Below are 18,461 nucleotides of genomic sequence, written 5' to 3' on the forward strand. Positions count from 1 at the left end.
GTTGAGTGACAGCAGGCTTCATGCTAACACTTTAGCATACAATATATGTTGAATGACAGCAGGCTCCATGCTAACACTTTAGCATACACTATGTTGAGTGACAGCAGGCTCCATGCTAACACTTTAGCATACACTATGTTGAGTGATAGTAGGCTCCATGCTAACACTTAAGCATACAATATATGTTGAGTGATAGTAGGCTACTAGCATATTTTCAAAAGTGAGATAATGAGAACTTGTAGCAGCTCTAAAGGCCCAATCATGTCTAGAACGATAACTATAAATATAACTATAACTATAAGAATATTTAAATCGTTCTAATTAAACAGAATGTCTGTGTTCCCACTACAACGACAACTGTATGAACATCCAAATCTCAGAGCGATTTTTTGGATACAGAGACGATAAAACCATCCCCTCTATAAATGTTTAACGTGACAGATGGGTCGGGATTGGAAGAGCTCTTGGGATTAGCGGTAAATTGTGTTTACTGACTTGGAAGCTAGTTAACTCGCTAACTAGAGTATTTGCTAGTTAGCTAGCTAACTAAGAAAATAGCATCATGTGCTGGCCAACCTGACCTGCTGAGGGCTAAAGAGCTATGGCACACTTAGACCTATTTATCATTATCTTTTTAAAACGATAAAACAATATCATTGGAGCATGAATGCTTGCGCATCAGTTGTTATAGTTTATAGTTATATTTATCATTCTAGATGTGAATGGGCCTTAAAGCTAAATGGTAAGTAATCTCAAATGATATGTGGCTAAGTCTGGTAAAATTTACAGGAAATATGCTACAAAAATAACGTACTGTTTTGAACTATCAGGGACTACTTTCCCTGTTTCCATAGGAAGTGAAGGTGGTGGGCGGTGGGAGACTGTGTACATCAAAAAATCACTACACAGTGGATGAATGTTTGCTCACATGAAATAGTTCCAAAAATAAACCTTGCTACATCCGCTATAGTGAGTTAATGATATTTTATTTTGAAAATTTATGAATCTACAGGTCATATAATTAGAAACCACTAACAATTTATGACCACTAAAAAGACTTGATATGATCAATCTATGGTCACAGGAATATTATAAAGACACTCAGTCCCTAAGCTTTTCACTTTTTGGTTGCTTGTAATGGTGGTGGTCTAGTAATTAAGGCTGGTTCTGCCTAAAATGTGTAAAATGAAAATGTGTGTGTGTTGTCCCGTAGGCAGGAGTGTAAGAAGCTGCGTGAGGAGCTGAGGGAGGATCATGAGGAGGACAAGGCCTTGGCGTTGGCTCAGCTGGCCCAGAGCAAGGAGCAGGAACTGGGCAATGCCAGGGAGAGCTGGCAGAGGAAAGTGGAGGACCTACTGGAACAGGTAAGTCTATGGCCGAGAGATGTGTATATACCATAGACTGTAAAAAAAGATGGACGTAGTGAGTGTGATGTCACCCAAAGGTTTCTGAAGGGCCACTTTGAAGCCAAAAGATTGGGTTTACAATCACCGTCATGTTGACATTTTTTGGAGCCGGAGCAGCCAGAGCCAAGCTGAGGGTCGTCCACAGAGCAGCTCCACCTGCTATTGGTCCATAATCGACGACCTGTCAATCACTGGACAGACGACCTGTCAATCACTAGGAAAACAACCCTGTTTTATAACCGTTATATCCCGTTAATGACACAATTATTTTGAAAATCGCCATATGGACACACATTAGAAGCAGTGAAATTAGCTACTGAGACCATAATGTCAAAAAAATGTATTATTATTTATAAATTTATTGACTTTATATTTTGAGTGAGAAGTTGGGTTGTGGTCCCATTGACTTGCATGGAGTTGGGCGGTTTGGAGTCTTTTTGGAGCCAACATCTAGCGGACGTTAGAGGAATCGCCGCCTGCCGGCACTTCCTTATTGACTTCAAAATTCACCCGTGGTTGTGGCCACTTGGTACATACGTGTGTGTGTTCCAAGTCGGCTTGACTGCATTAAATCTTTGTTGTAAAGCACATCAACGAGAAAGGTCAGGTTTGAATGCTTGGTTGGACTGCCCAAATATAGTCAATATAATACAAATATAAAACAGTGCATTATGCTCACATGATATCTGTCCATTCGGCTGCCAGTTGAAGAAACAATAGTCCCATTAGGAATGCAGAAAATCCTTAGTGATACAGTCACTGATACATACATTCACTGCACCTACAAGACAGTGAGGACATAGATACGTATAGGACACACTCCTCTGTGTGCGTGTTTGTGTGTGTGTGTGGTAGCCGTTTGCTCCATGGCACCCCCATCAAAGCGCATGATGAAAGAGAGAAAGGAGAGGCTGTAATCCAGGCCGTCTCTGCCACTGGCTGCCACCAAGCCAAATCCGAACCAGCGCTCTCCCAGGGCTCTGTTTGTTTGTGACAACCCTTTGAATTTTACAGGCCAGTTATTTAAAGGCAACTTCAAACATGTTGCCGGGGTTCATGGTTGAACTACAACACACACACACACACACACACACACACACACACAAGCCTACAAGTATGATAGAACCCAATTAAAGTTTGAGTTTGCCTCACCTCTATGTGGTTTCCATACATTCTGTCACTTCAGACTGGCCTTTCTGCCTAATAAAACTTTAGTGAAACTCATTACAGTGTCCCATAATGGCATTAATATTCAACCAGGACAGCAGGTTGCAGGTTGATAACAAATTTACAATTGATAGAGTAGGCTGCAGTTTTGTCATTTTATGAACCAGTGCCCAGTTGCATGAAAAATCTTCAGTGTCCAACTTCAGTTTGTCCCTTTAGGCAAATAATTCCCTGAGGCCAGGGATTTCTTTAGGAGCGTTGCATAAAGCCCCTAAAATGATCTCCTCAGCTAAGGGCTGGTATTTAGCATTTTACAATAGTTTCAGCTGTAACACTGCAGATGAGTCTCTCGTTACCATGGAAACCGACGTTCTGGGCAATCCCCAGAGGCTCAAAAGAGATCGCTATCATTTTGCAACATCTATAAAACTCACAACTCCCCTTGCAATTTCATCAAGGTCTACATTTCTGTGACACAAAACCATGTCATACATACTTATTTAATCCAGACTATTTAGCATTTTTGTGTACTAGAAACAGACTGGCTGCAAGCTAGCTAATGGGGAAAATGCATTGAGCAAGCTGTTAGCTCGGTGAATTTCAATCTTGCCAACAAGAAAGATCTAGCTAGACAGCCTGACTGTAATATTAATTAATTTGAAAATAATAGCAATATAAAAGTGGCCCAAATACTTCAGAGACCATGTGAGGCACCTTAACATTTAAGGAAAGGAAATGCCCTTAAGGGGCTTTGTGTAACCCATCAGCAATAATATAATGATGACTTAAGGATCTTTCCTTATCTGCAGATTTATCTAAGGATATTCCCTGAGCGGGGAGATAAGTGGGTTTTGTGCAACTCACTTGAGTTTAAGGTGATCCTTAAAGAGAGTACCTTAAACTCTTAGAAACTTAACTAGAGTTTTTGTGCAGCCCGGGCACAGGACCCTTTACCTTTAGTGTGACCAAGCTTTTTAGGGCACAATTTGGATTTGGAGGCAATTGACCTTAACAGCATGGTCGACTCCTGCCTAGATTTGTCCTCACTAAAGGGCTGAAATTGATTGAGATTCTACCTTAATGAGGTATAACGCCTTCATTAGTGTCAACTAATGTTGGCCATATTTCATGCTGTCAGTAGACAAAAACAAAGAAATGCACTTAGTGATATTCTGATACACCAACTAATGGTCATACAACCACGATGGAGACTTGTACATGTTAGAAATAACACATATGATATTCTAATGTACCAACTAATGGTTATACATGTTAGAAATAACACATGATATGATGGTAATGATGAAGAAGAAGTCCAGCCCACATGGGCTTACAAGACACTCATTTTCAGTCTGTGATCAAACATATTATATCATACAATACAGCACTATACACACATATATAGTACATGCATGCACTCATATAGTTTCAAACCTAGAACTCATCCCAGCAAATATTATGTGTATACACATAAGGAGAGTATATAACTGAGTACATGCATGTACACACACACATCTCCATTGCAGTTTAGCGTACAATTTAGCGCATAATATCTTAATCAACAAAAAAACTTTCTCCACTTCAAGCGAATATAAAAACGTTTACAGAAATTGTATTGAATTTTGCCATTTTCCATTCAGTTTGTCTAATTCGATACCTCGTAATTCAGAAAAACATATTTGGATGGAATCCCAAGTAGTGTAGATGAAGTCAAGATTGCTGTCTTTTAGCCTATTATTAACCTGCTAGTCCTCTACAAAACCTCTGTATAATATTAAAACATTGCACTGCCTCATATCATTCAGTATACAGAAATGGCTTTCAGCTCTTTCTCCCTCCCTATCTTGGTCAGGAGAGTGTTTGTTCTGAAGCATGGTGTCAGACATCTGAGCTGAATGTGAATGACTGGCTCTGATGGCATCGCCTCACTGAGAGGAGCGCAGAAATGATGTGCTTTCTTCCTTCAAAGACCATTGTAACCTTTTGCTTTCATTGGGAGAAGTGGGCTTTGCTGGTGATAGAGCGAGAGGGCCACGCTGATTGCTTTTGATGCACATACACACAGGTTTGACCGATATATGGGGCTGATATTGGCCTCACTGATCAATATCAGACCAGACAGTATGGTCCACTTCTGATATTATAGAGCTTCCTCCCTGATCGCAGCTTGTGAATTTATTTATTTATATAGCACCATTCATACATAGAATGTAACTCAAAGTGCTTTACATAAAATGCATTGATTAAAACAATAAATGAATTGAAAACAGTGAATGGGTTAAAACCATTACATTGCATTAAAATAACATTAAAATAAAAGAAAAACAAAAATCTCTTCTAAAATGACCAACTTATAAAATGACAAGCAAACCAAAAAACAGCAGAATAAATATGTTTTTATTATTATTGTTATTATTTCCCATGTATTACATGTCTGACCAGAGAAATCATTCCAGTTTGGGGTGGAAGGATTTTATTACAGTCTGTAAAAAAAACATATATATCGGTATCGACCTTCAATAGCCCACATCGGTCAAACCCACATACACACACACACACACACACACACACACACATGCTGTGATGATGGCTGTGCTCTGCCAGTGAGTGAGCATCACACCTCCTGTTATTGTGTGTGTCAGTGCCTGATGATTGGGAGGCATTGTGCCTGAACAGCTTGTATTGATTCCTAGGTGATGGCTATGGATCTCGCCTTGCTTTTTCTCCTTCCCTCAGTTTCGCCGCCCAGTTATGAATCATCCCAGTCATTTATCAGTGCACATTGTGACTGTGTATTGTACATATTGCGAATATAAGGGTTCCATCTCGAATGGTAGCAAAAAAATCACTAAGAGACATGACACAAAACACCTTGGCTTACGAGGGTTGTAACAAAACCAGGAAACGGAGAAAAGCGAAGGAAATCTTGTTCACGTATGAACATATTGCATATTTATATGCAGATGTCATGTGTCACGTATTCACATAGTTTCACAACATAGAAATGTTACAGATTAATGGAATAATGACACTGTGCTGAGGTGTTCATTGCGTATTCATGCTTCTTTTAAAATCCAAGACTTTAGAAATTTTTAAAGAAACATAAGAGAGGAGAGGAAAAATGAAAGTCAGCAGAGAAAGCAAACGAAGAGCTGGTTTCCCTGACACCAAGTCTAGTCCCGGACTTAGAAGAGCTTTAGCGGAGTTATCCCCATTTACTGGTTAAAGATGGTTTTAATCTTCAGCTAGGTCTGGGGATCTCTCCTGACACAAAATGCCAGATGCCTACAGCTTGTAGTCCAATGGGCTGTAATTACACTGATGGTGAAAAAATCAATGGGGAGAGAGAGAGTGGATGAGGGAGGCAACAAGAGCAACTGCCGCTGTTCAAAGCCTTGTGTTTCCCTTGCAAGAACTCCTGTCTGTGCCAGACTGACTTATTTCTTCCTCACAGTCGTGCGCACACTCACTCACACACTCATTATTCAGTGTTGTGGTGATCCACACTGGAGCAGAGCAGCAGGCTGTTGTCGCTAATGAGCTCTCAGTAATATTAATGTAGCGTGATTAAGCTCTCCTGTGGTCATCGCGCACACACACACCCACACACACAAACACTTTCAACGGCTCTATTTATGTTCATTTCTGCATGCCGTTTGCATCAGCTGCGGGCCATCGTGCCGGTGCTGCCTTGTGGTCCATCTTCTCCCACGCAGTGACAACAGCATCTCCTTGACTCCTCCCGATCAGCGCTGAACCATATTTATTTACGCAAATGTCAAGTCAAAGCATCATCAGCGTCATTCTCTTGGATGGAAATGCATCCAGAAAAGACGCAGTTTGTAAATCAAGTGACGGTACAGTGTCGTTCAAACATCCTGTATTTTAACAGATTATCAGTTCAGTGCCATTGATGCTTTGATGTGTGGGTAGGTATGATTTTTAAAGATATGATGTCTTATATTGCTAAAAAAAAAATCACAGTCAGGGTATTCCTTAAATTTCTAACCTTGAGAGTGTGTAGCACGGAGTTGTGAAAAGAAGCAGCCTGCCAGTAGTTTGCTGGCAGAGGTCTGGCATAGTAAATATCAGTGTCAGTGTTGTTGTTGCTTGATGGAATTAAATATGCAAGGCTATGGGTAGCGAGCAACAACTTTATTGTTTATTGCCTTGTAAGCAATATTTATCAATACAGTGTCTATCCCTTGTGCTATTTAAGATAAGCACCTATGTAGAAACCTAGCTAGAATTTTTGACTTAGGCCCACGACACCTGCAGAAGGATCAGCAAGAAGTTCTGGCATCCCAGGACCGGCCCCCTCAACACTGATACCCAATTACTTCTAACCTCAACGTTAGTCTGAACAACAATAGGACAGTTGACCCTCCTGGCTTGAAACGGCCCGCTCAGAAGTCCACAAACCCGATTGAATCAGCAAACAGTAAGCTTAATTATGTAAAACAATAATACTTGGAGCTGAGAATGGTGTATGACCATTCACTTCTGCTAATATAGGAATATAACGTATGATACATAACTCCTTATGGCCAATTTATCCTTCTATGTTGAAGTGTCACCATGGCTATGCCGTTAAGTCTTTGCGTTGCCGGCATAGCGTACGTGCATCTCCCCAAAAATGTAACAACTGTGATTGGTCCGCTGCGTATTTCCTCCTACCTGTATCCGGTTGATGTCCGCCGATAGTGAAGACAACATGGAGCAGATCGAAGAGAGACGAGCTGAGGAGGCTTGCAAATATGTTCATTTGTACGACACCTCATCTCCAAATTATACAGATTACCAGATGTCATTGAATTTGTGGTGAGGAATATCCCAGAACGTGAATTTCAGAGAATGTAAACACTACTACTTCTGTTATTACTTACGTGCTAACAAAACACGCCACTGCCATCTAGCGTTTTTGTGGTCTACACGCAGAATCACCAATGCAGAACTATAAATGCTCGCACCGCAATAGGCACCTAAGGCGGCACTTTTGACGCATAAGTGTAACTAGCCTTCAGTCATAATGTAACTTTCCAAACACTTTCCAAACCCAACTGATGTTACTTCTTTTGAGACAGTGCCACTGGCTGATCTCTTTTTGGTTGCTTTAGAAGCTTTCTTTGTTGCCTGCTGTAGTCCCTGACCATGAATTTTAAACTCCCTGAGTAAACTAGTACACAGGGTACACCCAAATTCCACAGGGTGTACCCTGGCTTTCAAGCCTTGCCACCCAAGCCTTAGCTGCTAGCTCACAGCATCTAAGCTTCTTCCTTTTACTGTGTACGTTTCATCTGAGCCTGTCCTCCCCCAAAATACAAGCAGCTTATTACGACCTATAGTTACGTTTTAAAGTTAAGCGACCTCTAGCGGTTGTGTACATAACGACAATGTGCTACGGTGGTCACGTTTCTCTCTCAACATTGAAATAACATGGTGGAAAGTATGGGCGTTGTGGTCGGGAATGGCGGACGGGCGTATATGTTTGCCTCCGATGTCGGCGACCGGGGTTTGATTCCCAGCGTTTCCAAATTTAACCCTGACCAAACCATTTTCCTAACCTTAACCAAGTTGTTTTAGTTGCCTAACCATAACCATAACACAAGTTGTTTTCATTTCACGTATTTTTGTGAGATCACGTTGGAAACGCTCCTGTGGGTCGTTTTCATTTCACGTATTTTTACGCTCTTGTGGGTCGTTTTCATTTCACGTATTTTTACGCTCTTGTGGGTCGTTTTCATTTCACGTATTTTTGTGAGATCATGTTGGAAACGCTCCTGTGGGTCGTATTAGAGGGTAGGAACAAACGACCTATGTGGTCGTGTGGGTTGGAGGACTTGTTGTTTCATCTACCTCTTCATCTCATCTTCCTATAGCACAGTACGCTATAAAAGAAGACAACTCAAAGCTAGGTCTGGTCTTATGCTGGTGCTGACTATCCCTGGTGGGGCTGTATAAGGCAGATGTCTATGTCTGCTCACATTTACCAATCCCTATGCTCCCCGATATTAATCAGGTGATGGACGGAATACAAAGCATTGAACAAAAACAAAATCCACACACTGCAAGTTGCTCCCAATGTGTTTGAATTTATTAACACCTACACATGTGACATTTCAAGCTCTCTGCCTTTTATCAGATGTCACCTGACTTATTCCCTTTCACGTACAAAGCCAATTTGATGCATTGGGTTCTCTCTCGAAAGGTAAAGAATTAATTTCTGTTTGTTTGCTCTCAGTTGGTTATGGTTAACTAACACTTGGTTATGGCAACAAGTACATTGTCCTTGGACAAGAATAACTTTGAATTCAGACAGCATATGTCAATGTGTTGCTGTTTCTGTACACAGAGGACATGTGGGGTCTTCATCTAGCAACTGGTTGAGGGTTTGGGTGGGTTTGGTGATGGCAGCACATCACAGGTTGCTCTAATAATCAGTCTAATCCTAGATACCTCCATATTCCAAAGTTCTTTCCAACTAAGCTTCTTCTTCTCTACACTCGCCCAGTTCATCCATTGTCCCTGCATGGCCAGAGAAACTACTTTGCCACATTGTGCTTCCTGACAATGTATTATGACAAGTTGTGCCTATGAAATGTCTCTGGTGATTTCATTTTTACATGTAGAGCTAAATGAATTGCACTGCAACATCAGCCAAAGCTTACTGGCGTACTGACTGGAATTGCTAACAAAAAAATTTACTAAATTTACTTCCAAAAAGTAAAAAAAAAATGAATTACTGGAGGCTTAAAAAAGCTCTAGACCCCTTAATGTCATAATGTTTGTTCAAGTCTAATTGAAAACCACCCCCTCTTTACCCTCTTCCTCAAACACTCTGCTGCATGCAGATGCAACTCCCTAGAGACCGCCTGAATTCACTTATTCTTCTGACCTCTCCCTTTCTCTCCCAACCCCCATCTCTTTCTTTCTAAGTATTTGTGTATGTGCACGTAGATAGAAATATTGAAGCAGAGGCTGGAGGAGTAAAGGCGTCCCAGTCCCAGTCACCTACACAACACCAGTCCAACCTGCTCCCTCCATCTGTCCTTCCATACATCTCTCAACCACAGTTCAGCAGCAGTTCTGAAGTCCGTGCACTCATTGTTCTCTCTGTCTGTCACTCCATCTGTCCCTCCCTAGATCTCCCTGTTGAAGCAGAGCCTGGAGATGCAGCTGTCCCAGTCCCAGTCGTCGCTGCAGCAGCTGCAGCACCAGTTCAGCCAGGAGAGGGAGCACCTGAGGCTGCAGCTGGACGAGCTGCAGACGGAGCACCAGAGAAGACAGCAGCGCCTGCAGGAGGCCCACTGCTGCGCAATGCAGGACCTGGAGCACGCCAGGCAACACAACCTGAAGGTAGGTGGTGGGGAACACACACATACACACACACACATACAGTACTGTGCAAATGTCTTAGGCACAAAAAAATCTTTAAAGCGAAGATGCTTTCAAAAATAATGAAATGAAAAGTTTCTAAATATCAAAAAATGTACTATAAAGAGCAGTCTACTGACACACTAATGCAGAAAACAAATAAACATCTTAAAATTTATATAAAAAAATCTAGGGTGCCTAAGATGTTTGCACGATACTGTATATACAGTACAATCTAAAGGATGATGAAAAAAAACACACATATACATACACATGTATATGGACACCTGCTCGTTGAACATCTCATTCCAAAATCACGGACATTAATATGGAGTTGGTCCCCCCTTTGCTGCTATAACAGCCTCCACTCTTCTGGCAAGGCTTTCCACTACATGTTCGAACATTGCTGTGGGGATTTGCTTCCATTCAGCTACAAGAGCATTAGTGAGGTCGGGCACTGATGTTGGGCGATTAGGCCTGGCTCGCAGTCGCTGTTCAAATTCATCCCAAAGGTGTTGGATGGGGTTGAGGTCAAGGCTCTGTGCGGGCCGTTAAAGTTCTTCCATACCAATCTTGACAAACTATTTCTGTATGGACCTCGCTTTGTGCACGGGGTCCGGAGGATGCCAGGAGAATGCTCCAGAGTCCAAGCTGGCTGCTCGACCATGGAAACCCACTTCATGAAGCACCCAACGGACAGTTCTTGTGCAGACGTTGTTTCCAGAGGCAGTTTGGAACTCGGTAGTGAGTGTTGCAACCGAGGACAGATGATTCGTACACGTTATGCGCTTCAGCACGGTCCCGTTCTGTGAGTCTTGTATGGTCTACCACTTCGCGCCTGAGCTGTTGTTGCTCCTAGATGTTTCCACTTCACAATAACAGCACTTACAGTTGAGCGGTGCAGCTCTAGCAGTGCAGAAATTTGACAAACTGACTTGTTGGAAAGGTGGCATCCTATGATGGTGCCACACTGAAAGTCACTGAGCCCTTCAGTACGGCCCATTCTACTGCCAATGTTTGTCTATGGAGATTGCATGGCTGTGTGCTTCATTTTATATACAATGGGTGTGGCTGAAATAGACAAATCCACTAACTAGAAGCGCTGTCCACATACTTTTGGCCATGTAGTGCGTCTCTAAATATGACCATTTATAGGCCAAAAAATTCCAAGTATTCAGTATCCAGAATTTTATTCTTGACAGGTTGGAAAAGCCTCTGAAACCGCATTTAGACCAAAACTTTCGATTTAAATCCAGGGTAATAATAACTAGATGAATTAGAAATACAGAAATACATGTAATTTCAAATCTACACACATGATCAACTAATTGCATACCTACAGTACATGCACAAACTGACATGCTTGCTTATATACCTAAATTTACACACACACACACACCCACACACACACACTCACTCACACACACACAGACACACACATTTTGTTCAGTTAGATAAGGTAAAAATTAATTGGGTTGGTGTAACAGCAAAGAATAAAAGATAATAGACATAAAAATAGAATATAAACAAGGATATAACAAATTGTATTATTATATACAGTATATACAGTATATAACAGTATTGTTAGATTGTGTAAAAAACAGCAGTGGTACAGAATATTTCTCATGTGAGCATTATATCTAGATATGAAATGCTGTATATAAATGTATATATGAATATAACAAAATATGAGAATATTCAGTATGAAATAGGTGGAACCATTTGTATGTATCAATGAGATGGATTTGGGAATCAGAAGAAATATGTGACAGCAAATACACATGATGCAGCAAAGGAACTGCAAATATCTATTGCAAATCAATTAAGATCAATTATCAAAATGACTAGTCAAAACAAGCCTGAGCCTGACTGATTTAATATTACACACGTGCACACACACACACACACACACACACACACACACACACGCACACACACACAGACAGCAGCATTCACAGACAGGCCCTCTTCAGCCCTAGGAAAGGACAGACTACAAAGTCTGGTAGACAATTCTTGACGTTCAGGGTCTTCTTGATCTCAACTCCATTATGAGGTGAAAACTGTGAGTGAAAATAGATAATGTAGGGCTATCTCTGAGTGAAAATGGAGTGAAAAGTTCTCATGTAGCCTGCAGCTTGTCAGCGTTTCTCCAAACTGCTTTTATGTGTTCCCAGTGGTCTCTGACACTGTGGTTAGTGTGATTTGGTTTTACATAATGTTGTATGTAAGGGAGGTTTCTACAGCTGGAGCCAGTGATTCCCTTGATATTCTAAGACTCAGATTCAAAGTTAGAGGCAGTGGAGCTCCCTTTAGAAAACAATGGGATAACCGTGGATGGATCTGCTTCCTAGTTGTGCACATGTGATGAATTCCTGGCTGCACTGATGACAGGAACTAACGAAAGCCATCTTCCACCTGAAGCTTTGAATGGTTCTTGTTCTTAATAAAAGTCAAGGGAGAAAATCCTGACTCCCATAGGTAAGTGGACGTGAATGGTGGGAGCTTTGCCACAGCTGTTGTTGTGAGCTTGGGGAATTTGTTTTCCACAGACAGCCAAAAGTATCCGATGGAAGCCTCTTGATCTTGAATGGACAGTCCGTCACTCAATTCTGGTTTGAACATGAATGGATTACGTGATTCTTCATGGTGATTCACGGTCTCCTCTGCAAAATAATCTGCAAACTGCTGACCATCCCCCTCAGATGCTCAGTGACCACACGTTGTATGGTGACCACTGACAGGTGGGCTACCCGTACTCCATACGGGTAGCCCACAGGTCCAGCCTCTTTTTGGATGCAGATGCCCGCTCATGTGCCAAAAACACATTGCACTCATTTCCCTGCAAAGATACACTCACCGAGCACTTTATTAGGAACACCTGTACACCTGCTTATTCATGCAATTATCCATTCAGCCAATCATGTGGCAGCAGTGCAATGCATAAGATCATGCAGATACAGGTCAGCAGCTTCAGTTAATGTTCACATCAAGCATCAGAATGGGCAAAAAATGTGATCTCAGTGACTTTGACCGTGGCATGGCTGTTGGTGCCAGACGGGCTGGTTGAGTATTTCTGAAACTGCTGATCTCCTGGGATTTTCACACACAACAGTCTCTAGAGTTTACACAGAATGGTGCGAAAAACAAAAAACATCCAGTGAGCGGCAGTTCTGCGGACAGAAACGCCTTGAGAGGTCAGAGGAGAATGGCCAGACTGGTTGGAGCTGACAGAAAGGCGACAGTAACTCAGATAACCTCTTTACAACTGTGGTGAGCAGAAAAGCATCTCAGAATGCAACACGTCCAACCTGGAGGCGGATGTGACTTTGGTAGCCGGTTGACACTGAGCTGAAAGCTGATACCTACCCAGTATTAGTAAGGTGTTCCTAATAAAGTGCTCGGTGAGTGTATATTCGGTGCATTCATGCAAACAAAAAATATCTGAGTGATATCACAGCATGGCCATCCAGTTCATATCTTGCATGGGCTGGAGCAATAGGGAGTTGTCATCTGAGAGGAAAAGCAGGACTTGTCACCACAAATCCCAGAGGTGGGTTAGGACCTTGCCCCAGCCAGCGGATTTCTTTTCTTTTTTTATTGTGCAAACAATTAACAGTACAAATAAGTCAAAGACATAAACAAGACAAACTTATACAAAACATACAAAAATAGAGACAATGGCAAATCTGGTGGTTGGGCAGCGATTTCAGTGTGCGGATTTCAGTGTGCAGAAGCAGCTGTTTGTGGTGCGCCCCCATTTCCTCACATGGGATGGAGAATAGACAGGCATTTAGGGCGCGTGCTTTGATCAGGGTGACAATCTTGACAGCGCCGTTTAGGACAGCATGTAGCTCCTCTGGCATGTTCTTGCCGGCCAAGGCCTGGCATTGTATTAATGCAGTGGGTCCAAACAACGGCTGGAGCCACTTGCACCCTGGTAATGAGACCACTTTGGTGGCTCGTCATCGACCTCGCCTCATCACTACATGCCACAGCATCATGCCCAGTCAATCCCATTCTCTCTCACAAAGTCATTCAAAGTGTCGAAAATGTCCTCACCAGTAGTGTGTGTGAGCGGAGGGCAACAGAATAAAAATTCCCCATGGATGTCCATGGCTCTAATATACAAGCAGCTGAGCCATGTCAGTGGATTTGTCATTCTGCAGAGCGAAGTAGGGGCTCTCCCGAATGCTATCTAGTACCTGCTCCTTCACATCTAATGCCTTGTCTGAAATGTGGCGAGCCACAGTATTGTTGGAAAGTGCAATAGAGTCTAGCTTAGCCACTGCAGTCTCTCCCATCAATACCGAACACATCTCCTTGGTTGCTGGCAGCACTAATTTTTCTGCAATATTATGCAATGCGTAATTCGACCCGATATGAAGCCTCTGTGGCCTTGATATTAACTTTGCTGAATTCTTCACCTACTGTCTTCTGTCCTCTTAATGCCTCGAGTTTCCTTTTGAAAAACTCTGGGGGTTTTGTCGCTAGCTCAGTGTGATTAGTTTACTGAGTTTTGTATCTGTCAGTGCTCTGTTGAAAGTGGATAAGGGGAGGAGACAAACAGTAGAACAGAGAATATTGACTGGAAGAACAGGAGAATGTTCAAAAACAGTGGCCTTCTAGCACTCAATATAGTGCATGCTGAAGTGTTAACATGGAACCTACTATCAGAGTCAGCATGGAGCCTACTATCACTCAACGTGACAATGTCTGGGCACCAGGAGGTCACATTTGACTAGATCAATGTCTGTGGACACATTGAAGCATGCTGAGTCTGATGGAACCTGACATCAACAAAGTAGTAGAGTATTATTTGACTGTTAAATCATGCAGACCATAATGCCAGCAAGACAAGCTGTTAAACCAGGCAGGCAGTTAAATACGTCACTGAATCTTGTTAACATAATTTCACATTGGTGTGACGCGGATATGTGGAAAGAATATGCAAATATAGAAAAAGGGCAGATATGCAAGCTCATGCATGGTCAGACCATGGGTCCGTTGAGCAGAACAAATGGTGGATTTCCTCTTGTATTCACATTCTGTCTATATCAATAAGTTAATAATGCATGTTAGGACTAGGGAGATTGTTTAGCTGTAACTTGGCAAAGTGACTGTCTGACTAACTGTTGAATAAGTCAACAAGGCTTTTACGAGCTAACAGGCAGGGAGGAATTAAAGAAGGAAAGAAGCTTATCGTTAGTGTAGCAGTGTGCACTCATCTTTTCCTTCTCTTAGCAAATGGCATGCAGATGCCAAATATCCCGAGAGTTCACCGGAGCGTAATTAATAAATTATGATAACTATTCCAAGAAGGGCATTTTTAAGAAAATATTTCAGTTTATATGAAAACATGTACAGCCACATTAGCACTTCTACAAATATATTTATCCTGGGACATAGGCCTATACTAACACTAACTTCAGCTGGTTCTTTATCAAGGTGTTCCTTCCAGCACAAAGCTTTGACAATTTCTATACTTTTCCAGCTATGTTCACTGAGCTTTAGTCTCACATTGTTAGCACTCCAACCGCTGATGGTCCGAACATAACATTCAGAGGAACTGCTAGAAGAGTGCAACACAGCCAACCGTGCACTCTTTGACCAATCCCAACGCAAAGGATTTGCTTGCCGGGTCCTTCCAGAAAAGGCTGGAACTAAGACTACTATACTTTGATCCAAGATTTGGACTGTTCAAAAGTGGGCGGGTTGGATCAGAGCAAACATTGAAAGTGACTCAGAAGAACTAGTTGGTGAAGCAATGGACTGTGAAATGCTTTGTGCATAATCTTAAGCTATAAATTCCAGCCACCAGGACACAACCAAGGCGTAAAGGGCAGTTTATAGTACAACGATTTATGATCGCCCGATGGACATCGCTACAAAGTCACCAACATTCCATCATCGCTCAACTTTGATTTTGGACGCTGTTGCTCATAAAAAGTATAAACACTAGAGCGATTATAGAACGCATCGCAGAGGTTCAGTCATTTGCTCTCATCTAGTTACTTTACTTTGTTACTGTAGTTCTAAATAGCAACTAGTTACTTTACTAAGTTAGTCTATTAAAAGTAACTCAGTCGAGTGCTTTCAAGTTACCCGCTTAAAAACTTAACAACCTTTATGTCTTCTGGTGATGTTCTCACTAGCAGGCTATAGAAATCATCACCGAGTACACTGCTGTTATCTACTTATCTGTTATCTACTTAACAAGCAGCTTTCATTTATTCGGGGTCTGATCGTCTTTATGGTAAACTAGTATGATCACAGAGGCAGCCTTGATTAATCATGTCTGGTCTAAAAAATAAACAGTAGATAGCACTCACAACACATTGGCAAGTGCTTTCAGTTCTCAGATGTACAAGTAACAATAATGTTCTTACCCTTTTCTTCCATCAGTTCAAAGTAATGCAAATATTCCCAGGTTGTGAAGTTTATTGTTGTGTCAGTTCTGAAAGCGAGTCGGAGCCTACAGCCTCCACCGCCTCCAGCCAGCTGCTGCAGTCTGCTTTTAATTAATTGAAAATTTAACCATTTGAAAGGAAAATAATAATAATACAGTTTGTAAACCAGTCTGCAGAATAGCCTAATGTACCTACATGTTATGTAACTGCTTTTGCAATGTTATTTTTCACTCTTTCTTTTTAAATAAGAAGTTTCATTCAAGTAAATCTATTGTCTTTATCCAGGTCTAGATAAATAGCATAAATTGTCTCCTCAGTGTACGTTTTATTCTACAGTCTATTACAAAAGTACGGTCTTCCAGAGCTGTTGATTACTGTTTAATTTGAGCTCAGAGAATTAATCGACGTTAGGATGAGAGAGTTCCATAATGTTGTCATGACAACTGAGCCAGCGATGGGGTCAAAGTTCAATCCAATTTAAGTCTCAGCGATGGGCGCAACGACCATCGCAACAATGACAGATCGCCTGTCGCTGGAAGTATAAACAACATGTCATTGCGACCGACGATAGAATATGATCATCGCCGGTGGTGACGATCATAAATCGCTGTACTATAAACTGCCCTTAAAAGTAATGGGATTTTGGTATAAAAATACGAGTTAAAGGTTTTTGTAATATTTGGGGAATTTATTGTTAAATTAGTGTATGTTTGTTATGATATGGAGAATTAGCGAACAAGGTGAAAAAGTCATACTTCATTTCATTGTGACTTTAATAAAAGCTCAATATCTGCCTGATATATCCGCAAACCAATATATTGGTCTAACCTGGTGGTTCTCAACCATGTGCCATCGAGGCCCAAGGGTCTGCAGAATTCCATTCCAACCAATCACTACAGCAGCTGATTTCACTGATTAACAGACCTTCAATCAGAGAGCAGGTTAATGAAATCAGCTGCTATAGTTGCCTGGTGTCCAGCCCCCATGAATCGCAGTCTTTAGCACTTTTTGAATTTTCATGACGATTCATAGGGGTCTGAACGCAAGCCTATCCACCACTGATTCACTGACGTAATTTCTCGCCCCAGCCGATTGGTTGTTGTTATTTGTCAGTTATCAAAATCTTTGACCAATCACAGTAGCAAAGCAGATTGACATAATCTGGAAACGCCTGGAGCGAACAACAATCATAGCGGCGTTCACTTCCGAGCTTTTAAACATACTGATTGTTCCTGTTTTAATTCATCGATGCCATTTAAGTTTTTTAAGGACTGACGAATTCTCTAAATCTAGCTTGCTATCATCCAATTCCTTTGCCGGCGCTGCCATTTTGGTAGTTGTTGTCGCACTCTGTAACATCATAAGTAGGCTTGTCCCACCTACATCCACCATCCAATCAGGTATGTCGGACAGTATCTGTTCCGAATTAACTGCCGGTGGATAGGCTTGCGTTCAGACCCCTATGAGTCGGCATGCAAATTCATAAAGTGCTACAGACTGTGATTCATGGGGGCTGGACACCAGGCGAAAGTGTTTCGTTTGAACGAGAACCTGCAGACTCTTGGACCTTAATGGCACATGGTGGGGAACCACTGGTCTAACCCGACTTCGAACGACACGTCATCACCGCCAGATTGCCCCAGATTCCCGTTACCATGGAATCATCCCGTAATGTCATGCAAAAAAATGCATGCTTTTAAAGAACACATAAACCATGAGCGGCAGCCTTTATCTCCTCTTGTCTGTCAATTTGAGATGCGCGAGAAAAGCCAACCGTGACATTTTAATCCGATACCTAGAGCCGAGTCAGAGTCAAGGTTAGCTTGGCAGTGAGTCATCAACATCATTACTCACTCTCTCTGACAGCTTCTATATGAAGTAAGAATACTGACAGCTCTCTGTTTCTTCTCTATAATGTCACAACACACACACACAAACGCATCATACACACCGCTCGAGCTGCCAAGAAAATGTTCTTCAACACTAATCCTTCCATTTCACAGTCAAGGTCGATTTTGATCAGCTATACATCTTAATTCCAAAGCCCTTCCCATCTTGGCATCTGTAATTATATTAATGCCTAAAGCAGATCAGAGGTGAGGCTACA

The 18,461-nt window shown here is 41.8% G+C and overlaps 1 protein-coding gene across 4 annotated transcripts in view; it reads left to right on the forward strand.

Moving 5' to 3' along the window:
* fam184ab (family with sequence similarity 184 member Ab) overlaps positions 1–18,461 on the forward strand; it is a 103,941-nt gene that overhangs the window by 38,419 nt on the left and 47,061 nt on the right. For all 4 annotated transcript variants that reach the window (XM_078289718.1, XM_078289719.1, XM_071898724.1 and 1 more), the window contains exons 11-12: positions 1,214–1,364; positions 9,717–9,929. In XM_078289718.1, the coding sequence (XP_078145844.1) occupies positions 1,214–1,364; positions 9,717–9,929 (364 nt within the window). The remainder of the gene's footprint in view (positions 1–1,213; positions 1,365–9,716; positions 9,930–18,461) is intronic.

Source organism: Centroberyx gerrardi, chromosome 18 (genome assembly GCF_048128805.1).
Source record: "Centroberyx gerrardi isolate f3 chromosome 18, fCenGer3.hap1.cur.20231027, whole genome shotgun sequence".
In the NCBI taxonomy this organism is placed as follows: Eukaryota; Metazoa; Chordata; class Actinopteri; order Beryciformes; family Berycidae; genus Centroberyx; species Centroberyx gerrardi.